We start from the raw sequence: 26989 nt of genomic DNA on the forward strand, positions 1-26989 counted from the left end.
TAAATAAACTTGTTGTAGCTCATTTGAATAAAGGCTCTCTTTTTTATGTGTTTCAGATAAGTAGTTACCTCTTCAATCATCTCAGAGAGAGCCTTGTTAGTGCTCTCAAATCTGGTCTTCCAAACAGTTGACTCTTTGTCTAGTTTCTTCATCTTCTTTGTCATCTATGAAGCAAAATGTTTGTTGGGTTAAAACATATCTGAAAATAAATGTAACCTTCATCGTTTTGAACATGTTTGATAAAAGCTTCTATCCCTCCAGAAAATAGTTGTTTTCTCATTTCAGGATGATGCTGACCTTATATCACCTCCGAGCACTTGGCCCTAAAAATACACTGTATATTGTAAGGAACAATTATTTTATTTTAAGGATGCCAAATACCTTCTCCATTTCATTTTTGAAGCTGGCATACACATCGTTGCTCTTAGACAACGTAGTCTGGAACTCTTCAAACTTCTGGGAGTACAGAACAAGCTGCAGAGAAACAGAGAAATTGATTTCAGGAGATTGCATGTTGACTTCACATGAAGCAATAATATGCATCTATTCACCCCGGGAACAATCAGATCTATGATTTTAACATTATTTCACACCAGAAACAAATGTTCTAAACGTTAGAGGGAGATGAGAGAGAGAAAGAGCCAGGGGGGAGGGGTCAGCAAACATTTGGTAATTCATGAGGGGGCTGACAATTTTTTTCCTCTGTGTATATTTTCCACGGGAACAAATAAGCACTTCCAATAAGGTCACTTATTGTTGGTATGCCTTGCCAGGCAGTCTGTCCAGCTAGAGTTAACAGGCTAATCTCTGGAGGCCCTCAGGGGAAAGCAGTATTGCAGACACAGTCAGTCTCCAATATTCAAACATGTCTCTGCAAGCCACCCTGTTCAACTGATATCAACTGTCTATATTTTGAAGCTACTGGTTTGGCACAAAAGCAAAACAAATGACATGACACACTTTATAAAAGAGGAAAGGCTTTTTGATTGAATATGTTTTGTATTTCAGATCAGTTTCTGTCTGACTCGGCCATTTCTTTGTGTGATCTAAATCTGTCTGTTACTGGACAGACAAATTCAGTTTGACATTCCCCGTAAATTAGATTGGATATGTGACATGGCTTGGTACCCATATGTAATGAATCGTATGGGTACTGAAATGCAATATGAACTTTATTGATGTTTTAATATGACTTTGTCATTTGATTTAGTTGGGAGCCAGGCTAAGGTTTCTATTGTGAAAACCCAAGGCTTTACATAATGGCAAGGTTTCTCTGCAATTAATTAGAACCATATGAACTGTCAGCGATAAATGCTTTTCCGTTGGATTCATAAATGATTTTTGTATGATTTATCATTTATTAACATGGTGTGTGTCAGCCCAACTCATTTCACTGTATAATTTGCTTGCACCAAAACAAATGATTGTACCACATCCAATAAACATAGCAATTGTTATTTTTATCATAATTTTCAAATGGAATAATCAATGGTACTGGAGTATGCACTCAATGTTCCAACAGAAAAACAGTGCTGCATTGCATTGATGCAATCATCACCTTTATCGACTCCATGTCACATTAATTGCAAAAAGCAAGAGTTTTTTTTGTATCGGGTCTTCCTGCTGGTTCAGGGAGAGGAAGTTGCTCTTGCCTTGCCTGCTGCTATCATGGGAATTATGACTGCTCTCTTTGCTGGTTTGACCGTGTACAAAAAGAAATGCGTACAGTAGCTCAGCTAACAGGTGTTCCTTCCTTTCATATTAAATGCTATGTACATTAAGCCACAGAGAGGAGAAATACGATTTGATTCAAATGAGGGGGTCACTTTGCCAATGTTTGGGGTGATATTAAAGGGCTTTAGATCCCAATGGACAAATACACAGAAATAGATTAGTTGTCTTTTAAAGGCCCAGTGCAGTCGAACATCTGTTTCCCTGTGTTTTGTATCATATTGTACAACAATATGCGTGAAAATATAGCGTGAAAATATGTTAGCAGCGTTATTTCCTAATAGTTGCTGGTTGAAAATACAATCTACACAGGACCTTCTAATCACCAGGTTTTGCATAGGTGGAGTTTTGGCTTGCCTGGTGACATCACCAGGTGGTTTAAGTTAATATACACAAATAACAAAGAGATTTCCAAAACTCTCCGCCAACAACAGCTAGTTTTCAGATTACATATGCCTCCCACGCCCCACGCAGATCACTCCCAAAAATTATTGCTTGAGATTTTACCATTTTAATGGAAAAGTTTTACAGTAAGGTACTTAACTGTAACCAATAAATTATTTGATATTGAGATAAGAAATGTATTCATTGGGCCTTTAAAACACATTGAGCAATCCAGAGGACCTTAATGGGACTGTGCTTGCCTTTGGTAGGCTTGGACCTGAAAGAAATGGTTTGAATAAGAGTGCTTGGCACCATATTGGATATATTCACCTGAGCCTGCATGACTGTCTCCTGCTCTCTCAGAAGTTTAGCTTGTAGTTTCCACTCAGCTGCGTGTACCAGTAACTGGTTAAAAACAAAACACACGCAAAGCACAAATGTACCTTTTTCTTCAACTGCAACTCTTGCTCCTTCAATGTGTAGCATTTCTTTGTTTTGTCAATTGCCTCCCTAAGCAGCTAACAACAGAGACAGTGAATGGTTACAATACTCATTTGTGTCAGCATCATATGCACAGTAAGACTTATTGGTTGTATACTTGAAAGTAAACCAGAATTCAAATGTAAGGCAAATGATTCTCAACTATATTGACATTGCTTTACAGTACGTTGTGGGTAAGGTCAGTAAAAGTTGGTTAAAGTATAGTAACTTACGTATTCCTTCTCTCTCTTGTGCTTCTCATCAGCCTCCTGCAGCTGTGCGTGGGCTTGCTCCAGTTTGGTATCAGACAGTTTCTGCTGCAGGTCGTGGTGCTTGAAGATCTTCTCCAAGCTCTGAGTGATAGACAAGGTGGGATTGGACACTTTGGTTTGAGAAGGGCCTCTGAGACATTCTGTACAGCTTATGACTCATCAATTAGGATACATTTCACACTTTTGTACCTAGCGAAAAACCACCACCGCAACCCTATGTCTGTCTATGAGAAATGGTCATAAATGTGTGCCTTGATAAGTAATTAAGACCATTGTTGTTTGCCTACAGTATTTCATTGGGAAGTTCAGACACTTTTTATGATGCCAAGGAGAACAGACAAAATAGTGGGTGGAGAACCAATTAAAACCTGTGACTTACTGAATTACTGTTTCACATTTATCAGGGGAGTAAATGCTTTAAAGTATTGTCTTTATCGGGATTTTTATTATTACTATTATTATCATCAGGGCACACATTCTGATGAGAATACTGACCCAAGATGAGTTCAATTGCGGAAAATAATTGTCTCTATACATATTGTTTATTTTGCGCGTAAGACTAATCTATTTTCTTTACTATGGGAAATAGCCATATGCATAAACAGTGTGGCATAATTCACAAGTTTTCTGCCAAAAAGAGCAGAGTTCATTTATGTCCATCAGCATTTAGCCAACTATCAAAGGTCAACTTGTATCCATTTTATGTCATAATTGCAATGTATGGATCTAATCACGTATTTTAATAAGACACTTTAGATGTTATTTGGATATCAAATAATCATGTCTTTTTGACACTTAAGTGTGGTGTCAGGAAAACAACCCCTCACTCCACGTCAACAAAACAAAGGAGACGATCGAGGACTTCAGGAAACAGCAGATGGAGCACCCCCCTATCCACATCGAAGGGACAGCAGTGGAGAAGGTGGAAAGTTCCTGAGCATACACATCACAGACAAACTGAAATGGTCCACCCACACAGACAGTGTGGTGAAGAAGGCGCCAGAGCGCCTCTTCAACCTCAGGAGACTGAAGAAATTTTGCTTGTCATCCAAAACTCTGATACAATTTTACAGATGCACTATCGAGAGCATCCTGTCGGGCTGTATCACGGCCTGGTATAGCAACTGCGTCGCCCTCAACCGCAAGGCTCTCCAGAGGGTGGTGCGGTCTGCACAACGCATCACCGGGGGCAAACTACCTGCTCTCCATGACACCTACAGAACCTGATGTCACAGGAAGGCCAAAAAGATCAACAAGGACAACAACCACCCGAGCCATGGCCTGTTCACACAGCTATCATCCAGAAGGCGAGGTCAGTACCGAGCTGGGACCGAGAGATTGAAAAACAGCTTCTATCTCAAGGCCATCAGACTGCTAAACAGCCATCGCTAACTCAGAGACGCTGCTGCCTGCATTGAGACCCAGTCACTGGACACTTTAATAAATGGATCACTAGTCACTTTAAACAATTCCACTTTAAATAATGCCACTTTAATAATGTTTAAATATCTTACATTACTCATATCACATGTATATACTGTATTCTATACCATCTATTTTACTATGCCTATGCACTTTTACACTTTACCTACACTTTTTTTAATGCTGCTCGGCCATTGCTCATCTATATACTATATGTACATATTCTCATTCATTGTGTATTAGGTAGTTGTTGGGGAATTGTTAGATTACTTGTTAGATATCACGGCACCGTCGAACTAGTAGCACAAGCATTTCGCTACACTCGCACTAACCATGTGTAAGTAACCAATACAATTTGATTGAAGTGTTTATACTGACTACAACCAGCAGATGGCACTCAAGACAAATTATTAGAAACTCACAAGTAAAAAAAAAAAGTTTAAAAAAAGAAATTGAAATCTTCTTCTGTTTTACCACACCAGCTGCAGCTGTGTGTGGGCAGCAGAAGTGGTGCAACAGCCTCAGTGGCAACCAACTGCATGACAGATCCTGTTTTTCATGCGTCACTTTAGGCTTGTCATTTTCCTGGTGTATTGTTGTGTGATTACATATGACATGCTATAGTGTTATTCAATGAGCGCCCTTGGCTGGCTATATCTCTGACTGTTGATGTGCGTAGGGAGCAATAATACCTCTAAGTGTCTCTGAGTGTCTTTATTCAAAGATCTGACTCAATTCTTTTGTCACAGCTATCTCACTAAACATGACGTACAAGTGTCTACTTCCTGTATAGACTTTTGTTCCTTTTGGGGACAGATGAATTATGATCAATAACAGCTTTGGTTATCAAATGACTCCATGACTGGAGCCTGCATGCATGGTGTTAGTAGGCCAGGGATTTTATTTAACCTTTATTTAACTCGGCAAGACAGTTAAGAACAAATTCTTATTTACATTGACAGCCTAGGAACAGTGGGTTAACACTGTTACTGGCCCAACACTCTTACCACTAGGCGGCCTGCCACCCCAATGAGAGTGTACAGACATATAACAGTGAGGTTAAGGTTACGTATTCCTGTTGTGTACCTCCTCTCTCTGCTCGTACTGGCTGATGATGTGTTTGAGTTTGTCTGCCAGGTTGGCGTTCTCCAAACACAGCTTGTTGTTGCGGTTACTGTGCTGCTCGATCTGAGCCTGGATGTCTGTCAGTGTGCTCTGGAAGTGAGTGGTGATCTCCCTGCGCTTCTCCTCGTCCTCACGACAACGAGCTAGGGTCTCCTCCTGAGAGATTAAGGGAGGTAGAGAGGGACAAGGAAGGGAGAGAGAGAGAAGGACAGTGGGAGAAGGTGGGAGAGGGGGGGAGAGAGCGGGAGAGAGAGAGACATTCAGAAGCAGGGGCGGATTGGCCATCTGGCATTTCGGGCAAATGCCAGGTGGGCTGGTACATTTCTGTCCCAGTGGGCCTGTCTAACTTTTTTTCTCGCAAAATGATAATTATCTGGCTAATAATGGTGGCCTCAAGGAAAATAATTGGCCAGTTTGGGTGCCTCAGGGAAAAGAATGGGCTGGTGTGTTAGAAATGCCAATGCCAATTTTTGGTCCCATACTGTGCATAGTATAGAGCACATACATGCTTACAGAAAAACCACCCAAATAATTCCTTTCATACAAATTGATGGTACGTTATGTTTAAGGTAATTTAGACCATATTGCTAATGATAATGGATCAGGAGCTATTGCTCCCACAGACATCCTGTTTGACTGTTTAGGCTTGTATTTCTGTTTTGCCTACTTTTTTTCCTTATCTCTCCTTTTTTCTTCATTATCCACCCTAATTCATCAAGACTGCAAACTTAAATGTAAAGGTCTGAAGGGGTAAATGGTTATTTATTTATTTATTTATCAATACCTTAAAACAGCGGGACACCTGTCGACAACTTCCGGGTGAAATTGGAGGGCGCGCAAATCAAATAAATAATCAAAGAAATGATGGGTATTAAACATCTAGGTACATACAAGTGTCTTATATCAGTTAAAAGTTTAAATTATTGATAATCTAACCGCATTGTCCAATTTACAATAGGCTTTACAGCGAAAGCATGCCATGTGATTGTTTGAGGACGGCGTCCCACATCAAAATATTTTTCAAACAGCACAGGCTTCGTAAAATCACAAATAACGATTAAATATGAACTTTTATTCAATATTCCATTGTTATTTATATCCCAGAAAATCAGTTTAGTTGGCGCCATCGATTTGAGTAATCCACTCATTCAACATGCAGAGAAAGGAATTTTAAAAAACGCTAAACTTTGTTGAAACAAGTCAAACTATGTTTCTATTGAATCCTCAGGTACCCTAAAATATGTGTATATGTATGTTCAATAGAAAAAATTAGCAAGTGTGCGTTCTCTTCGTCGCGCGCCACCAGACTGATTTCCAACTCTGACTCCCAGTACCAAAACTCAAAATTCTTCCTCATTTGGGAACAAACAAGCCTGAAACATTGAACAAAGACACTTGTTGATATCTAGTGGAAGCCATAGGAATTGCAATCTGGGAGCTGGAATTGCGTAGGACTCATAACTTTCCATTGAAAGAGCATGGGCTCTCTTTGGATTTTCTCCTACCACATCAATTGTGTTATAGTCTCATACATTATTTTAACATTTCTACAAACTTTAGAGTGTTTTCTATCCAATGGTACCAATTATATGCACATCCTGGCTTCTGGGCCTGAGAAACGGGCAGTTTACTTTGGGCACGTCAGTGAGACAGGAAGTGGAGAAAAGTAGACCCTAGCCTGAAGAAGTTTTGAGACCAAAAAATATGTTGCTTAAGAGATTTCATAGGTATGCTGCAATACTGTAAAGGCATCAGCATGCTTCAGTTCGGCTGGTGCCTAGCCAAACTCGGCTAGCCAAACTGAACAAGTGTGCTTGCATACTCCCTTAAAAAACCCTCGCTTGAAAAATAAGAAAAAAGCGGCAATAGTACTGTTTGTCCATTTTGAAACGCCATAGCCAGTATATGCTTCCTGAAAATAGTTTGAATTAATCTAACATAACTCAAGAAATATGTCATTGATTTTGACGTTTTTGCTAAATAGATCTTAGTCAGGTTTGGTGCAGTATTTTTCAATGAAAAAAAATAGCATGAAAACAAGTAATCTCTCATTGAATGACAACAAAGACTTTATTGAGGAACCCCTACTGTTGACCAATCACCGACGAAGGGGCGTAGACTTCGGTTCCAAACTTCAGCTTGCCTCCAGAAAAATGTTGTGTGCCACCAAAACCCACTTTTTTTTCCCCACATCCATGGGCTTATTAACACTAAATAAAACAATGACATTATTAATAAAACATTATTTTTGTTTCAACAATGGCAATGCTATCTATTCTCTATTGGAATTTGAAAGGCCAAAACTGTCCTATTAAACATTCCAGTTTTCTTGATATCCTAGCAAGAAATCAGGTTGATACAGCAATGCAACACACATGATTCAAAAGGACGGACATAGAAAAGAGAACCATTTGTTCAAACTGACTGCTTTTTCATAAGCCCCAAACATAACTAAAGGTGTAATCATTATGATACATAAGAAACTAAAAAGGATCATCTTGGTTAAAGGTGGAGATCAAGAATGCATTATCCCTTTATTTATGGATAGAAAATGGCCTTTATTAATGTGTATGCTCCAAATTCATATGATCCTTGATTGTCTGAACACCATATTATTAGAATTTAATTTAATTCCATCTGGTTATTGGGACAGACATGAATGCCATTTTGGACATGTGGGACAACTTTAATAAAAACCAAATATACAATCCATATGCAACCAAGGCTCTCCAGCATATACTCTCTGGTTAGAATCTCATTGATGTCTGGTGAGTACATCATTTTAAAACAAAAGAGTACAATTCAGAGGGGTTGGGTTAAATGCGAATGACAAATTTCAGTTGTACAACGGACTAGGTACCCTTTCCTTTTTCTTTTCCTTTCTACTGAAACAGGCATAAATCATTCTCACAAATCGATTTCATACAATTATCTGCATCTGTAATTTATTTAATTAAGAAAATGGACATTAGGCATATGCGCTTGTCTGACCACCACACTTACTACTGCCAACTTCAAATCTATGAATCTCCTAAAAGAGCCACAAGATGGTTTCAACATTTCAGTACTACAAAAGCCTACATTCTGTGATCAATTTAAAATTGAACAACATTCTATGGGATGCCACCAAAGGTTTTATTAAAAGAATGCAACCGCATTTGTATCTGGGTTAAATAAATCACAATTAAAGGAAATATATTTGGAAATGTTGTGTTAGAACGTTTTCAACAAACACTCTTTTCAGACCAGGTAGCTATTACGCTTTCCAAAGTCAAGACAAAACTTCATTTATTGATACGACGGAGAGCATAATTTGCCATCCATCATATAAGACTCAACCATTACTTCCATGGTAATCATCCCAGTCGTTTACTGGCCAACAAGCTACGCAGGAATGATCAATTAGCTGATATAGCAACTATTGCATCTAAAACAGGGGAATTATGATCAGAACTCAGATTAATCCATCACAGATTCTCCCGCTTCTATAAAGAACTGTACACAACTGATTTTAAATCTACACCAAGCAAGACTAAGTCATTTATAAGATAATGAAGAACTCTTCTTCTATCATCAGGGCATTGGATATCATGAAAAAAGGCTAATCACCTGGATGGGACAGTATTCCTCCTGAGGTCTATTTAACATGTTGGAATCAATTAGGTCCACACTATTGCTCGTAATTATTTATACAGCCATTCACGAAGGTTCATTTGGGAGAAATGTGTATACAGGACTAATTTAGCTTTTATTTAAAAAAGGTGTTCTCACTATTGCTCCCTTTCTTTGATACACACATATATTAAACTGTTTTCTAAAATGTTGTTGTCCCATCTCGAGACTTACCCAAATTGGTTCAAAGCGAGTTTGTTAAAAAGTGTTTATCCTCAGATAACCTCTGTCGACTATTACATATCTTAGATGCTTCATCAGAAACAACAGCTCCTTGGGCTGTATTATCTCTCCACGCAGAAAAAGCTTTCGATAGACTAGAATGGTCATATCTCTGGTCGGTCTTGGAACATATGGGAATTGGCTCCAATTTCATTAGTATGATTGAAATACTATATGCCAATCCCTCAGCCATAGTTATAACAGACAATATCTGTTCTGCTTCGTTCAGAATCATTAGAAGCAGCAGACAAGGCGATCCAATTTTGCCTCTGTTATTCTTACTATCCATGGAACCCCTGGCCCAGGCAATTGGTCTATCAACGGAAATAACGTCCTTAAAATCTGATCACTTCATCTCATTATGCGCAGACAATATTTTTTACTTTATCCAGCCAATGTATCTCAATTGTCCCAAAACAAATTGAAACTCATGGATAAATTCAGCTTAATCTCAAGCTATAAAATGTCTCTACCCAAATCATCCCTACTGCCTCTCAAGACTACAATGGATGACTCCATTTCTACTTATGGAATCCCAATTGTTAAAAAAAAAAAGAAAATGTAAATTTCCTTCCTTAGATAAAACCATTGCCAGAACTTTAACAGAACGCTCAAATCAATTCAATCCAACCTCAGTAGATGGAATAATATCCCAGTTTCTTTAACTGACAGAATATCTATTGTCAAAATGAATATATTGCCAAGGCTGAATTTCTGTAGTTCAATGCTTCCCATGACTTCTCCTTCTGGCTATTGGGATAAAATTCACAGTGCTGTTTCAAAATGTATATGGGAAGGTAAATGGTCCCGGATACAATTAACACATTTACAAAGAGGGAAATACGTGGGAGGACTATCCGTATCAAACTGTAAATTGTATTTCTAGCTACTAGCATTTCGCCCCATCTGCAAAATTGAAAAAAAATGTAACTGGAATCAAAATGTCATGCCTATACTCTAATGTGTTACATATTAGATCTTGCGATCTGGAGGGTGGCCTTTTGCATCACCCCAATGGTCCAAATATGGAATTCGTACCCTTATCAATATCATGGTGGTAATGGTTTGAGATCATTCTAAGATTTGAACGACACACACATTACCAGGCAACTCCTTCTTTTCTATATTTACAACTATGGAAAGCCAACTACCATCCAATAATGGGATTTATAAATAGAGTATCTGTGCTCCCGAAAGGACTGATCTCAGATAATATGTATTATTATGTATTATTATTATTCTGAGCTAGCCATTACAAAACCGTAGTCCACAAATCTGATTGAATCTCAACAACCTTTTAACTGGAACAGAGTATGGAGAAATATTAACTTGGCATCCCGTAATCTGAACCAACAATTTATACATTTTAAGTTTGTTCACAGACTGTATTTAACACAAAGGAAACATTTTACGATTAAATTGGCACCAACTCCCTATCTGTTCCCTGCATCCCCTACATCAGGTAGGCACATTCCTTCATATGATGTGGGATTGCCCTGCAGTTGAATGCTTCTGGGGCAAAATTACTAAATGAATTTCAAAGTGCATGAATTTAAATATTCAATGCTTTGCTTCTATTATGTTACTTAACGACGATAGTCCCTTGAAACTCTCCATCAATCAGAGAAGATTACTGCTGGCACACAGCACTCACTCTCTCCCATTTAACCAGTGCATACAGTTACTACTAGATGTTATAATATCAGAATTATCGACAGCGAAAATGAATGGTGCTAGTCAAGGAACAACTGAGGCCTGGACAAAAATACGTGACTCTGTAAAGAACAATATAATGCGCTGGGGTTTTATATGTAGGTATTTCTTTGATTGTTTTTTGGTACCTGTAAACCCCACTCGGAAAAAATAAACTAAATGAAAAATGTGTCAAAAAAAACATTCAGTTGCTGGGGTCAGGATTGTGAAATGCCAGTTTCCAGACTTAGCTTACTGAGAAGTGAACCAAGCATTGCCAGAGTTTCTATCTTATGACATGGCTGTTTATTTGACTGTGTTTACAAATGACACAGGCATAAGCTCCAACATGGGAAATGTATTGTAGCGCAATTACACCCACCGATAAGTGCACAAATACAGAGCTCTGACAACTAAAGGAGCAAAGCACATTAATGCCAAGCCTCCTCAGACTCTCGCTTACATCATGAGCTACCAGATGACAAGACATGATCTTCCACTTTCAACAGCTGTCCCATTCCAATTCAGATGAGCACATATTGATTAACTTTTGTTAGCATGTAGGATTCTTGTTCAGATATTTGTATATTGTTTGTTTGATTGATTTAGGATGTATAAAGAGCTGGCAATTTACACAAATCTTCATATTAATCGATTATACCCAACAGTCAAATGATCATCCTAACTCTGCTTTAACCCTGATTTCCTCTATATCTTGAAATGTGAAGATGCTAGAAGGAGCAGAAAGAGATGGGTCAAGGCATTAGAGCCTCTTTCTCTCGCCTTTGATTTATAGTCGAAGAGCAGATGCCACAAAAGCGCAATGAAACCATCCTTCTTGTCAGAGAGCCGCGTCACCGGTGCCCTGTGTCTGAGGGGTCTCCTCTCTGAGTGGGAATCACACACACACACACACACACACACACACACACACACACACACACACACACACACACACACACACACACACACACACACACACACACACACACACACACACACACACACACACACACACACACACACACACACACACACACACACACACACAGCCTTGTGGCAGTGAGAGACGAGAGAGGGAGAGCGACATGGAGTCCAATTACCTCCCAAGGGGAGCAGAACAGGAGATTCAATACGTCCCAAAGATTGTGTAAGGGTTGCACAATAGATAGGACACTGATCCAGTAAAAAGGGACTATTTGTTTACAGATCATTGAGCATTATGCCATTGACTTATAGGGTGATTTATGATTCATAAACAAATCAAATGGCCAAACTGTGTACATAATTATTGGCTGTGAATCAAAGGATAAGTGAACAGCGGTTTCATTTATGTTGATTAAGGCATAAACTTTATCAATACCTAGAGTTTAGCTGAAGAGGTTTCACCTTTTGAGAGGATGAACAGCAGTGGCAATGTGTCAATTCACAATAGAAAGCTTTCATTGTGCTAAACCTGTGACCTTTGCTAAAATTAGGTAGTGCCATTGGTCATGCTCTTTCTGTGAAATGTTGCACACGAGCCACTTATAATGGGATGACTAAACATACCGTATGTCAATCTATTATTTATAGATGTAACAGGACGCTCACCCATGTAAGACCTAATTGAGATACGACCCCCTCACATTGAGATCCCTTTGACTCAGGGTAGAGAGTCAAGGCGTTTTGGGAGTGGCGCCTTTAAGCATCCAACTTTTCGAATGACAATACCAGTAGAATGTATTTTTTAAGCACATTTCTACAGTGGGGTAAAGACATTTGAATTCAATCACTTGATAGCACCCCTTTAATTTGAATGAAACCCTCCATACGTATTTGCCCATGCCAAACCAAGAGATAAAGCTGCTCAAAGTTCACCTACTGTATTTTGCATATACCACCATACAATGAGACATCCATGTCTTTCTCATTGGAAAATAGATTGATTGAAAAACTTTTTTTTCATATACGTTTTGTCATATTTTTACCTTCAACGTCAATTTTTTTTTTTAAATTGGAAACTCCGATTTTTCATATTTACAGATGTTGTAGCTTAGACCCTATTTTACATCATCTGAGGTGTTTGTGTTGTGTCTGCCATCGGTTGAGACACAACATGCTTTTGAATACAGGGTGGCTGATAAATGTACTAAAATTGGAATAAAATCGAAATGACAACTTCCAAATGGTACCACAAAGATGGGTAGATGTCTAAACATCAGATAATGTAGCCTTGAATGCAATTATGTGTGGTTTAAATTATACTGTCAATCCTCCATAGGAAACCTATTGAAATCATAGAAATATAGATTTAAGTTGAAATTGGACGGTGGGTGGGTGGACTGGTGGCTATCTTTGTGGTTGTAATTAGAAGTTACAATTTCAATTCAATTTCAATGGTGTACCAGCTAAATTACAGAGGTCTGAGGGGATATATCCATTCTATTAATTATATTTCTATGAATGAAATGACACCCAAGAGCATGTTGTGTCTCAACCGATGGCGGGCACAAAACAAAAACCTCAGATGATGTAAAGTAGGGTCAAAGCAACAACAAATATGATTAGAACTATTTTATTTTTAAAGAAATTATAAAATCGTTTGACAACCCTGTTTGTAGGTGTTTAAGTGATATCAAATTCAACCATTAATATTTTCCAATGATGGAGACATGGATGTCTCATGGTATGGTGGGGTATGCAAAACGGGTCAACTTTGAACACCTTTATCTCCTGAATGTTTTGGCAAAAGTCACTTTCTGACCTCTTCTTCCATTGGCAAACATGTACGAAAAGTTTTGTTTAAATCAAAATGGATTCATCCAACGAGTATAGTTGACAGGCATTGACAGTAACATTTTCACTCTCCTGCATTTGATGTCTTATTTCCCTAATCAAGTCTATTTGAGTTTCAATACTCACAGCTACCACCAGCAAGACATTAATAGAAACTTTATGGGTAATGGGCTTTTTCCGTTAATGCACCAGTGTGTCGCCAGTGATTATGTTAATGTGAGTTCTAGTGTTATTTTTTGGGAACTGTGTTTCCATATAGCTAGGGCTGTAACGAGTGTGCTCAGAGTTGGGAAGCAAGTTCAGGGAGTGAGTGTTTTAATAAATAAACGTAATATATAACAAAACAAGAAAACACATACAACACAGACATGACACAGAAACAGAAACAATGACGCCTGGGGTGTCACACCTGCTCCTGCCACACCCCCTAGTGGTCATCCGGTGTCTGCTTGACCTGCAGCCATTCCCCCAGTACACTCTCTCCCCCCCTCCCTTTATGTTTGTGTGGTTGGAGATAGGTTTGCGGGAGTCAGAGCAGATCCCTACCAGCTACAACTCGTTCCATTATCAAGACCTCTACAAATACTCAGTTCTGCCACTTCCACTCTGCCAGATCGTAATCTCTGCTCAGTCAGTTTAAGCTTCTAGCCATTATTATTATTCAAGATCCTGTTACCCTGCTGTACCTGCTTCCCTGAGTGACGCTGTTTATCCTCTCACTGCAGTTTTGGCGCCCTGATTCTGTCTCCTGTTCCACATCTCACCACCCTGCTACTCTGTTCTGGACTCAACATCACTCCCTTGGATTCCCCTCTGGACCTGTTTATCCTGTCCCAACCTAGCTCACTCCAACTTCAGCCTCCACATCTGGTTTCCCACAACTCATCCGAACTTCCCTGTATCTGCACTTCATCTCTCCCTGTTACAATAAATATATTGGTTCATTCATCCCTGTTTTCTGGTCTGAGTCTGCTCTTGGGTTCCCCTGTGCTGCTCCGCTTAACATGGGGAAGGAACCAAAGGGAGTGACATATATAGGGAAGGTAATCAGGGAAGTGATGGAGTCCAGGTGAGTCTGATGACACGCAGGTGCACGTAACGATGGTGACAGGTGTGTGCCGTAATGAGCAGCCTGGTGACCTAGAGGCCAGAGAGGGAGCACACGTGACAAGGGTTGACACTAGGGAGTTTTGAAGAGCAGAATGAACAATCTCTGCAACATCAGGACAGTTATTTGTGAGAAGGTGTTAACTGTGACATTCAACAATCTAGGGTTGGCTGAGGTTGAGCTGTAGCAGAGTGGGTGTGTGCAGTTAAAATTGACAAAAGAAACACATTTATTTCCACAAGGCTGTGGGGTGAGACAGGGATGCAGTATGAGCCCCACCATCTTAAACATATATATCAATGAATTGGCGAGGGCACTAGAACAGTTTGCAGCACCCGGCCTCACCCTGCTAGAATCTGAAGTCAAATGTCTACTGTTTGCTGATCTGGTACTTCTGTCCCCAACCAGGGAGGGCCTACAGCAGCACCTAGATCTTCTGCACAAATTCTGTCATCCCTGGGCCCTGACAGTAAATCTCAGCAAGACAAAAATAATAGTGTTCCAAAAAAGGTCCACTTGCCAGGACCACAAATTCAATCTAGACATCGTTGCCCTAGAGCACATAAAACATATCTATCTCGGCATAAACATCAGCACCGCAGGTAACTTCCACAAAGCTGTGAACGATTTGAGAGACTAGATAATAAGGGCCTTCTACGCCATCAAAAGGAACATAAAATTCAACATCAAAATCCAGGAAAGAGCTGTTAAAATCTACAACCACCTAAAAGTAAGCGATTCTCACACCTTTCATAACAAAGCCACCCCCTATAGAGAGAGATTAACCTAGAGAAGAGCCCCCTAAGCAAGATGGTCCTGGGGCTCTATTCACAAACAGACCTCACAGAGCCCCAGGATAGCAACAAAAACATAATTAGACATAACCAAATCATGAGAAAACAAAAAGATAATTACACATTGGAAACAATTTACCAAAAAACAGTGCAAACTGGAATGCTATTTGGCCCTAAGCAGAGTACACAGTGGCAGAATACATAACCACAGTGACTGATCCAAAACTAAGGAAAGCTTTGACTAGTGGTCCTTCTGTAGCTCAGTTGGTAGAGCATGGCGCTTGTAACGCCATGGTAGTGGGTTCGATCCCCGGGACCACCCATACGTAGAATGTATGCACACATGACTGTAAGTCGCTTTGGATAAAAGCGTCTGCTAAATGGCATATATAAAGACTTAGTGAGCATAGCCTTGCTATTGAGAGGCCGCCATAGGCAGACATGGCTCTCAAGAGAAGACAGGCCATGTGCTCACTGCCCACAAAATGAGGTGAAAACTGAGCTGCACTTCCTAACCTCCTGCCAAATATATGACCATATTAGAGACACGTATTTCCCTAAGATTACACAGACCGACAAAGAATTTGAAAACCAATTAAATGTGGATAAACTTCCATATCTATTGGTGTGAAGTATCATAGTCTGCCATCACAGCAGCAAGATTTGTGACCTGTTGCCTCAAGAAAAGGGCAACCTGTCACGGATCCCTCCGGAACTTTCATTACGCACACCTGGCCCCTATTCCCAGTGATTAGTAAGTGTATAAGTGTGTCCTTGGTTTACCATTGTCCTGTCGATTATTGTTACAATGTCCGTTGGTTGTGTGAGTACCTGCGCCGTGTGTTTTGGCTTTCGTGCCATTGTGGATTGCGCAGATGATTACGGGTCTCGTCCCGTGTGTTAATCAGTGTGCGCGCGTGTTATTTATTTGAGGTATTCCTCGCTCTTTTGTTTGGGTTCCTACCCTGTGTTGTGTATAGTGTTTGTTTGGTCTTCGTCCCCGTGCCTTTACACAGCACGTCGTAATTTGGGTGTAATAAAAAAACTTATTACGCATTCTGGCGCCTGTCTCCCAAATCATTCATACCAATGTGACACAACCAGAGAAGATTTATTTTTCCTTTTGCATTTGAACTATTTGCACATCGTTACCTTGCCATAATATGACTTTTGAAAATGTCTCTATTACTTTGAAACTTTTGTGAGTGTAATGATCTATTGTTTATTTCACTTTTGTTTATTATCTATTTCACTTGCTTTGGCAATGCACACCCATTTCCCTTCCCAATAAAGCACTTTGAATTAAATTACATTGAATTGTGGTACGTAATCTTGCTTGAGGCCTGATTCATGCTTTCCTTCAGAGCTAATGCCTATAGGCTTTAGCTCAATGGTCTAACATAGTCTTACGTCATGTGGATAACCTGGGTTCAAAACCTAGTTGGTCTTATGAACACCCACCCCGACGGTGTTGAACCCATAATGTTGAGTAGATTAGTGTAATGCGGAGTTAGACCGGGCTGTGAGAAACCACCTTAAGGGTCTTGAGCCCATTATGTTGATTCGATTAGTGTAGTGTTAATTGAAGCTGAGCTGAGCAGTGAGCAGTGATCACACACCTTGAGGGTCTTGTTGTGCCTCTGGAGCTCCCTGCAGAGGCCCTCCAGTTTGCTGCGGGCCAGGATGGCTCTGCTGTGCTCGTACTGGAGCTGGTCCCTCTCCTTCCCCACGTGGCCCTGCTTCTTCTGCAGGAACCTCAGCTGCTTCTGTTCCCCACGACGCTCCTCCAGCTGTGGACCGTGCAGACAGATGTGCTATATATATTACACTGGATCACAGCCTCTGCCCTCTGTACAGACTTGGGCTCTTTAAGCTGCTTTTGGCTAACAACCAGCTAGGTGACTAAAAGCAGAAAGAATGCCCGAAGAGGATTTGGTATGGCTGGGTGGGTGTATATGGATGAGTATATATTTGTTTAATCTCGACACCCAACATCTGTTTATACGTTCTGTTTCCTTTTCCTGGTGATACTATGAACTGTATATTAGGATGGCCCAAGGAACTATCCATTTGTTAAACATGAAACTGACTGCGAGAGCCGATGTCTTTGATAATATTATTCATAATGCATAGTGTTCTTGATATCTCTGTCGAGGAATTAGAGAGCCATGTTATAGCTAGCTGTATCACATGGCATATGACCTTGTGTTCGGGATTTGCTTTTGCTGCCGGAGGCGAAGAATATTTAGGTCATCACGGTATGAGGCTGAACCCCTTCCAAGATCTCACCAGGCACTCTCTGTTTTCCCCGTTGATTCATTTGTGTGTTTGTATTTGTTTCCTTTTAACTTTCGCTCGCCTGTTTTATTGCCGCTGGTTACTGCTGTGCTGAAGGACTCTACTCTCTGGTGTGCTGATAGAGGGGAGAAGAGAACACTCACCAGTTCGGCATACTTCTTGAGGAGAGCATCCAATTTCTCCTGTGGTGTGTGCAGCTTGTTCAAACTTTGCATTAGTAGCGTGCCCTCCTTTCCTGTGTGGATAGAGATAAATCATGTAATGTTTGTTTCTGTAGGACTGATATTTAAAAAAAAAGAAGGATGGAAAAAGCCCACCAGGGATAATTCTATACATTTCTTCAAAATAAATACTCTTCAGAAGCAATTTCCTCAGCATGAAAGCCATTGCTTCTTGACAACTATGGCTTTGGAAAAGCAAATCAAATCAAATTGCTGAAAATGTGAAAGGAAGATGTTTATAACCCTCCGTTGCTGGCCCGGTTTCATGTTGTGGCAAAGAAACCAACTGTCTGCTGTTGCTTAGAAAATACATGTTTGTGTTGCTTCTGCCCAGGACTTGTGTAACCTGTCCTCAAAACAGAATCTGACCATGGGGCACAACATTGCTGTCATGGTAAGATACAGTAACAGCATGACTCTGCTATTTAGTCTACTCTTCCCTTTGTGAAAATGTGATGATGAATGGGATTAAGTGTAAACTGACATGCACTTTGTCTTAGATTGGAAGGGAAGTTGTTTAGTTGTGACGAGAATATTTCCTCTGGACTCTCTCATCAGCACACTGCTCTGTCTATGCCCTCACAGCAACTGCTGTCACACAACAGATTACAGCACAGCTGTGTCGAAAAACAACGTCATTCTCCTGCTGAATGCAAAGGCTAAGTGAAGACATGACTATATGTTTTCAATATAAATCACTGTGGATGTTGTCTTTAAAAGCAAAACTGCACAATACAAATAATACATGAGAGAAACAAAACAAAACAGTGACACTAAAACCACTGACCTAAGGCTTTCTGCAACTTCTTTGTATCCTTGTCGGTGCTGGCATCCTTGGTGGCTGTGACTTCATCACCTTGCTCTCTGCTGGCCTCCTCGTCCACCTCCTCCGTTTCCAGGACGATGCACTGTTTCTCCATCAGGCTGGCTGCGGAGCCATAGGTGCTGATGATCTCCTCCAGCTGACGACCAAACTCCTCCATGGGGTCCATGTGCTGGGCCTCCTGGGCCTGGGGTGGAGGGACCTGGGTCTCTGTGGTGACTGGGGACTGTGGTGGAGTCACCCTGGTCTGGGCTGGAATGACCTCTGCAGCAGACTGGACATCGGTCTCCATTTTCACAAATGTGGCTGAGAGGGGACGGAGACGTTAGATACTAGTACCCATGTGGCAGATACATAGAAACAGTGTAAAACAAACAAACTGAAAAGTATACTAATCAATGGCACCTGTGTACCACCTGCCATCTACATCTATAACCAAATCGCCAAACTGCAATATATTTTTGATAGACTAAAAGGTCAACTATATTTGAAAGAAATCTCATATATTTAATGTCTAATGTTTCATCTGATGTTCAAGCTCCTGTTCATCCTCATACTAGTTAGAGTATTACTTCCAAGCAAAGTAACTTTCAGTCTGATGCATGTGGTACAAATCACTAGGGGTGGTGAAAAATAGCACAAAACCCAGTAGCCTGTCAGGAGTCAGGACACAATACCACTGTGAGGATTTAAATCTGCCCTGTCACAAATAGACATCAGACCCACCAGGCTCCCTTCCCACTTCTCCCTTTCATTTAATATGGAATGAACTTAAAGTATCCAGAGGTTGTTTATCCCCCAGCTCTATTGCAACATGATTGCCCCCTGCTTATCAGGATAAAATTATCCCTAGTCCCCCTCTGCAGCCCTCTTCCCCCCTCCTTGCTTCCAGCGGGCAGGCACATGGCACCTGTTATGAGGCTTCACTCTATTTTAGGAGCCTCTAAATATGGTCAAGCTATTTCGTATTCTAGACACGTATCTACTGATGTCAATGACGGTGCTTTTACGTAGAAGTGAGAAAAACAAAGTTGACATTTTGTTCTGAATGTCTGCATTCATTCTTGGTTAGCTGTTCTAACACCTGATGAGATTACACATCTTTTCTAAACGACCGTGTGTTTCAGTTGATCATTTGGAACAGCTAATCACCTCCTCTGATAATGTTGAATTAAGAACGCACATCAAAAAACACTTGTCATCAGTGTTTGAATAATTTAGTGTGACTTAAGGCCAAATCAACTTGGCAGAAAACTTCCCTACCAAATCAATGCACCACCATGGTACAGAACAGTAACGCCAAGAAACTTTGTCACCACATATCATGAAGCAGGTTTAAAAAAATATTTTTTTACCAACCATCATCTCTAAACAGTCCAGGAACACTTAGCACTAAGACCAACAGAAACTCAAACTTAACATGTCATTTCTGTACCTGAAAAGTATGTAAAATAGTATGGGACAGCCACTTACCAGGTCCAGCGGGGAGAGAGAAGTGAAATGGGTCCAACAGTGACTGAGACAACAACTGTGACAGGCAAGCCCCTTAAAATAACTTCCTGCAACTCAACTCGGCTCACACCAAGAGGATGTCGGCCCATCGAGGGGTGGAGGGGGGGTACAATAATAGCCTTTCTGATCAGGCTTTCCAGGAGGGCAGCGTCGAGGACCACCCTTGACTGTCCTTTCTGGAATCTCCAGGGGCTGTTTTTAAATAGATGTTTGGTGTAGGTCTACAGTACACGTTTAGATTGTCTGGTTATTATACCTCTTGTTTAGGGCACAGAGTTTTTCCTGACCATATCACATGACTACGAAATACTCTGGACCCTGGATAGCTTATAAGTAGCGCCCAGTTTTTTTCTGGTCATGTCATGTGGCCAGGATAACCCCCTGGCCCTAGTTAAAGCTCATGTTGTGTTGTGACAGCTGTAAAAATGGTAATGTCTCATCATGTTATGTTGAAGTTTTTTATAGAGCTGTTTGTAGGACTCATAAAATCTATACACATTTCATTCCATGGAATATGTGAATGTTAGCTATCAAAACTTACAAGAGGCAGCCAAAATGGCACTTGGCCATTTAAATGACCTCTTTTTAATTAAAACTTTATTGAATGACTCGCTATGATGAGCATTTAACTGCTCCAGAGTGCATTTTGTTACTGCACTGGCTCCCTGATTTACCACCAGCTGCAGTACTACTTCAACTTCTTGCCAAGTCATAAATGTTAATTATTTAACTTCATGGATTTCATGTGGAAGCTTTTCCTCTGCCCCATCTATTTCATAGGTCAACACTGAACTGTTTATTTAAAATTAATTGTATGTAGCTACTGACCCCAAACCCTCTATATGGTCAAACTTAAATGACTGGCTAAACATATCTGATTGGTGTGGATTGAGCAGGAGAATATGTTGAATCCCACTGCTAGACTGGGTGTGGGGGATGGGGTGCTGTCTCTGTTTCAGCCGCTGTAAATTGGGGGTTGATAGTGAAAGCCATGGTTTATCTGTTGTAAAGTATCCTACTGCACTAACGTAGCTATCAGGAGAGAGCATCAGCGACTCAACCTAGACATTCATTCACATGTACTTTCTAAATGGGAGATAATTAATACAGCATTACTGATCTCATACTTTTTCTTAGTTGGGGATCCTTTAACACACAACACCATAGATAAACACTAATATTATGCCCACACATATACACACTTGAGTAAAAAATGTTGGGGTGTCTGTCCTTGCATTTGTAAGTTTGTCTGTAAATTTGAGAGTAGTTACATTGTCACAGCCTCGTCTGTCAGTTTCCAAACAGTGTTAGGGTCAGGTTTTGAAATGACAGATTTGGGCCTTTAAATGGTTCGGATCAAGTCTTCAACGAAAATCCATGCACACCTGTAAGCAAAATTAATCACTGAAAGCATTTAGCCTTTTTTAAGGACAGATAATTTTATTCCTTCTTCTAGACACTGTAAACATACAAATCAGGGGTTGTTTGCACACTTGACAAGGTGTTAATGGCACACAGACTGACCAGCAGAGCAGCATCTATGTTTTTTGGCACAAGGATACTCCTCGTCACTGTTATACGTCCCTGCCAACTGTCCCTAAGACAGTTCTGTGTCTATGATCGGGCTGAAGCCGAGGTATATTAAAGTAAATATTTAATGTTTATGGAAATACTATTTTTAATGTCCTTCTCTGTCATTCACTGTATATTTTATTTATTTGGGAGCCAAGAGAGCCTATCATTTTGTCTGAGTAAAATTAATATTTTCAAGGGTTTGCACAGCACACTTCACAAAGACAAGTGTCTCTATTGCTAAGCTACTGTATTGGTGTGTCAATTTGGTTTTCTATGGTCAAAGACAACAATTTCAGGATTCATTGCAATTGACTGATAACCTTTCAAGTCTTCCGAACATTTTCTTGCTAACAATTCAAGCTTCTTTTAAAGTGTCTCTTTTTCTGAGAATCTAATCCCTTTTCCCATATAAAAGGGATGACTGAATCAGAGATTTAAAAAAAAAAAGAAACTCAAGGACAATACAGGGTAGTATGCCTCTGGGATGAATGAATCTCTCTACCTTAATATTCAGTGAAAATCTCACATGGGACTCATCTTCCACACTTTCATTAGTCTCAAGTTTTGATTTAAGATGTGTTTAAAATTCGCTTCACATTTAGTCCCTGTAACAGATACATAAATTAGGAGTGAATCCTCACTATTATAACTTCCTTGGCTGAGAAACGGTTCAAGGTCTCATTAGACGGTGAGAAAGAGCTCAGCATATGAAGCTGCTGAACATTCGCCTGGTAAAGGTTGGACGCTTACAGCGTTACACCTCAGGGTTCATCTCATTGAGCACTTCCTTTTGGTTAAGTGTTTGGTTCCTCACGCTCCCTCTCAAAGAGAGACAGCTGGCTGCAAAGATCACCATTAAGGATCCATAAAAACAGGTATTATGGGCGGAAGAGTCCAAATGTAATTTCATAGTTCAAAGTGCTAAGTTTGTTATATTTATTACAGTTTGTCTAAATTAAATAGTATTAACTACTATCCTATATCTACTAGAAGTGTTACGTCGTCGGGTATTTTGAGGCTTTATGCATCACCAGTGGTAAGTCTCACCAGTAGTATTTCCTCACAACAACCCTAACTTTGAATCCATGTGAACCAAACTGTTGTCTGAATGTAAAAGGATAGTCCTGGGCAATTCCACTAACAGAATGATGCACATTTAGTTGAAGAACAGTACATTGGTGACTGTTATGTCATACTGTTACCAAACTTTGCATCTGCACTGTTCAAGTGAAATGTGTTTTTGTAAAGATGCCAGTGGAAACTGTTAAAAGTAGTCCTTGTGCATATAGTTGTACGGTTTATTTAGCTTTGCTGTCATTGGTTTTTGTTTTGACATACATTTTACAAGTGAAAAGAGTCGGAGTCTCAGCATCATTCTGCTACGGTGGAATTGCCCTCATTCTTTGGCCTGCAACTGTGCAAAAGTGGCAAAAGTGTGCAACAACAAATCCCACAAACTGAAAACACATGGAACGGATGCCAACACCCACAATGACACCATGATCACTTCAGTAATGCACTTCAGCTGCTTTATTCATGTTTGCAAATTAAAATAGAATAAATTAACAATTTTCTTCCAAAAAAAAAAATACTGTCAAACTTTCCTGGAAAGCTTCAACACAGTAGTATTGCCTTGTATCGCATACACTAAATAAGCACAGTGGTGTCAATTCTGAGGACTGATGAGAAACAAGACGCCCTGTGAAATTATACTCTTTACCTTGACAACATTCCACACTGTTTATTGTCCACACATGAAAGAGCAGGGGGGAGGGGTCGGATATTTAAGCGAAGGAGTATCCCTTTTCCAAAGACTCATTTTTTTTCTCTCTTTCTAAACAGACATTGTTCCCATTTAAGCATGGGGAAAATACCCACACATCACCCCCTCTGTTACTGAAGGATCCACATCTCTGCAAAGACATGTCCAGTCCTACCATTAACCTTCACAATATCAAAGAAAACCATGTTAACTCACAGTGCATCCTGGCTGTGATACAAGCAATGTTAAAAATACATTTGCAGCAGATGAGGAAATTAAAAAAACAAGCACAAGTTTCAGTTTTCCTCCATGGTAGACAAATCATTTTAAAGCACAGATATCTGGTAAGTATATGGCCACAACATTGTACAGTATAGTATTGTAGGGAACAATTACACAGTACTTGTCTACAAGCATGTTTCTTAACCACTTCGAGCATTTTGAATATGGTTCATTTGCAATTCATAATTATTCAACATTTTCTGTCATCCAAAATGTTTGAATGAGGCAGGAAAATAAATATACCAAGCGCGCTATTGTACGGCTTTATTCTCCTCCAGAGCTAGGCCTATTCAAATAAGCAGACACACTCTACTCATCTAAAAGGTTTTCTTGATTTCACATGTTCTGTTGTCCAACTAAAGCTAGAATCCTTAATTGAAACAATAACAAAGTGGGCACCCCCATTGTTTTGGTTTTTTTAAAAGCTGAGGAATGGGCCAAAAGAACCACTCTGAAATTCAGAGACATAGCTATTGGTGCGAGGACTGACCACCCATTATATCAAAATGATAGTTAACCATGCTGAGGCTATACAGTGTTTGTTTATATTAACATTGCTAACAAAAAAGGGCTTATATTTTTCCTTTGGGTGATGGGGTATCACAGTTGAACTAAGCTCATGAGGCATTTAGAAGTTATATTCTTCAAGAATCAATTATATATAATTTCTTAGTTAAGTTCTCCAAAAATTGATGTAGCAACTAAGGATTCTAGCTTGAAGTAATGATGCATAGCATGGATGTAAAGATTTGCCTTTCTGACAAAGATTCAATTGAGATTGTAGTGCATTCCTACATCAAACAAACTCATTTCCATTATATCTGCAATATAGGTCTATAACCCCAAAATATTTGAGGAATATATCATCTGGTATAGTACATGTTTGAATGGTTCTCCATTGGTATATTGCAGATCTTCTCTCTCAATGTTCGAGTTTAGGGGACAACAAGGAATGCTTTAAAGTCTGTTTGAGTAGATGACTGTATAAGTCCACTTAGTGAGATTTAACAACTCACTCGGCTTGGCTGTTGCTTACATACAAAGTCTGTCATGAAATCAAACTCGTTCTGTCCTAACCACAGCTCAGGTAGCTCCTTTATTCGGTCCAGCCCCATCTCAATGACCAGAGACATCAAGACCTCCTCATCAATAAAATCCGTGTCAATGACGTTGGGGGGCAGTATTGCTGCAGGCACATGATGCGCTTGTTGAGGCAAACTGGACGTGCTGTGTTTCGCGTTGCTGTCTCTGAACTGTTGTCCCGTCCCGTTAAGTTGATGATTCGCAGGATGCAAATCATGCATATAATGATGGTGAGAAGGGTGAGTATGGTGGCTGTAGTACTGCGTGTTGAGCTTTTGTAACTGCATACTTGCCGCGAGCTGTCCTTGAGTGGGGACGGCGGCGGCAGGTCCCACAAATTGAGAGCTGTAGCGCGCTCCGGGAGGCATGTTGCCGTTTGGGTGTCCAGCGTTTACATTCCCCACAGAATGCCGAATTCCGTGGTTAGCTGTTACATTGCCCCCTCCGTAGTGCAAATTATCTCCCATTATACCAGTAGTGTAGCCATGCTGCTGCTGTTGTTGCTGATGGTGTTGTGGGTTCGAGAACTGCCCCATGCCCATTCTGCGCGCTGGGTGGTGATGGTGGAGACCATTCACAGCTTCAGGGAATCGTCCATGGTTCATTGCCATCATGCGGTCTACCATTCCCCAAGCTGTCACAAATTAAAATACAAACATTTAATTTGCTTCGACTGGATAACAAAACAGGCTATCCAATAATTTACGCGCAATGAAAACGACTATCACCCAGTAAATAGTTTTGCAGATAAAGCCTCCAAATTATTATATTAAAACTACTTAGAAACAAATCCCATGCAAAACATTAATCTTAGACACTGTGTATGTATACAACGTAACTGCAGACTGAGTCACAATAAACAGAGCTGCAAGGTTGTATCAAATGTCTCCGTGACATTGTAATTACTTTCCTTTTTCAGTGAATCCATTTCCGCAGCTCACTCCACTACTCCAAAAACAAAACTCGTTTATTTACCTCTTTGACGGGATCCCTTGGATGTGGCTCCGCTGTCAGCACAAGGCGAGTGACTGTATCAGTCCAGTTTTTGCAATCACAACTCAGTGAATGGTGTGCATTCTGGAAATCAAGATGGTGTACTTTCAAACTCAGCTCAAAAAAATACAAAACTGTTTCAACCGCTCTCATCCAGTGCTGATATACAAGCAGTCAGGGGCGGAGCAACCGAATCTTGACTCTGACGAGACAAAAGTCTGGATTCAGGATCGCGCAAAACGTGGAGGAGAGTCTTCGCACAAAACGTCTCCCGCGTTCACAGCAGCAACACGGAGGCACACATTACCTCATTGCAGCTATTTCTGTTCAAGGCAAGAGTAGCAATACGTGGATTCACATTTCACAGCTTTGGAAAGATCAACATGCATAGAAGCTGTCCCTCACTTTTGCACATAGAGGTCAAAAATGACCTAATGGACAGAGTATAATCTATTTAGTCTTGTGGCAGAGGTCCAGACATTAACATGCATCAACTCATAAAACAATATAATTAGGATAAGCATAGGTGCATCCACAGTTGATCAACCTAAATGCAAATTAGATACAGGGAATTTCAAAAGTATTGGGATCGTGACAAGTTTTGTTGTTTTGGCTCTGTACTCCAGCCCTTTGCATCTGAAATGATACAAAACCAGGTGAACCGTTTAGAAATGACGTAGTCCCCCCCATTTTAGGGGACCAACATTCTTGGGACAAATTAATTTATATTTGTATTAAAGTAGTCAAACGTTTAATATTT

The 26989-nt window shown here is 40.2% G+C and overlaps 2 protein-coding genes across 3 annotated transcripts in view; both read right to left on the bottom strand.

Moving 5' to 3' along the window:
* The window catches only part of LOC123995099 (beta-taxilin-like), a 22112-nt gene extending 1468 nt beyond the window's left edge, over positions 1-20644 (bottom strand). The window contains exons 1-9 of one of the 2 annotated variants that reach the window (XM_046298417.1): positions 20496-20644; positions 18987-19328; positions 18122-18213; positions 17300-17470; positions 5376-5570; positions 2829-2948; positions 2446-2520; positions 382-474; positions 69-164 (exon numbers count right to left, since the gene is read on the bottom strand). In XM_046298417.1, the coding sequence (XP_046154373.1) occupies positions 69-164; positions 382-474; positions 2446-2520; positions 2829-2948; positions 5376-5570; positions 17300-17470; positions 18122-18213; positions 18987-19314 (1170 nt within the window). In that variant the 5' untranslated portion in view covers positions 19315-19328; positions 20496-20644. Of the gene's footprint in view, positions 1-68; positions 165-381; positions 475-2445; positions 2521-2558; positions 2634-2828; positions 2949-5375; positions 5571-17299; positions 17471-18121; positions 18214-18986; positions 19329-20495 lie in introns of both variants that reach the window. The other variant, XM_046298416.1, reaches the window with a different exon arrangement.
* A 2980-nt stretch (positions 20645-23624) lies between these two features.
* Positions 23625-26381, bottom strand: LOC123995100 (cbp/p300-interacting transactivator 2-like). The gene is made up of 2 exons (XM_046298418.1): positions 26212-26381; positions 23625-25870 (listed from the first exon to the last, which is right to left on the bottom strand). Exon 2 carries the CDS (start codon positions 25860-25862, stop codon positions 25158-25160), a length of 705 nt encoding a protein of 234 aa, XP_046154374.1. The 5' UTR covers positions 25863-25870; positions 26212-26381; the 3' UTR covers positions 23625-25157.
* Positions 26382-26989: the final 608 nt, after the last annotated feature.

This window comes from Oncorhynchus gorbuscha, linkage group LG14, assembly GCF_021184085.1.
Source record: "Oncorhynchus gorbuscha isolate QuinsamMale2020 ecotype Even-year linkage group LG14, OgorEven_v1.0, whole genome shotgun sequence".
NCBI classification, from domain to species: Eukaryota; Metazoa; Chordata; class Actinopteri; order Salmoniformes; family Salmonidae; genus Oncorhynchus; species Oncorhynchus gorbuscha.

What these genes read in the sequence shown, in the direction of transcription:
- LOC123995100 (XM_046298418.1), bottom strand. Translation starts at nt 25,862, where the DNA reads ATGGTAGACCGCATGATGGCAATGAACCATGGACGATTCCCTGAAGCT.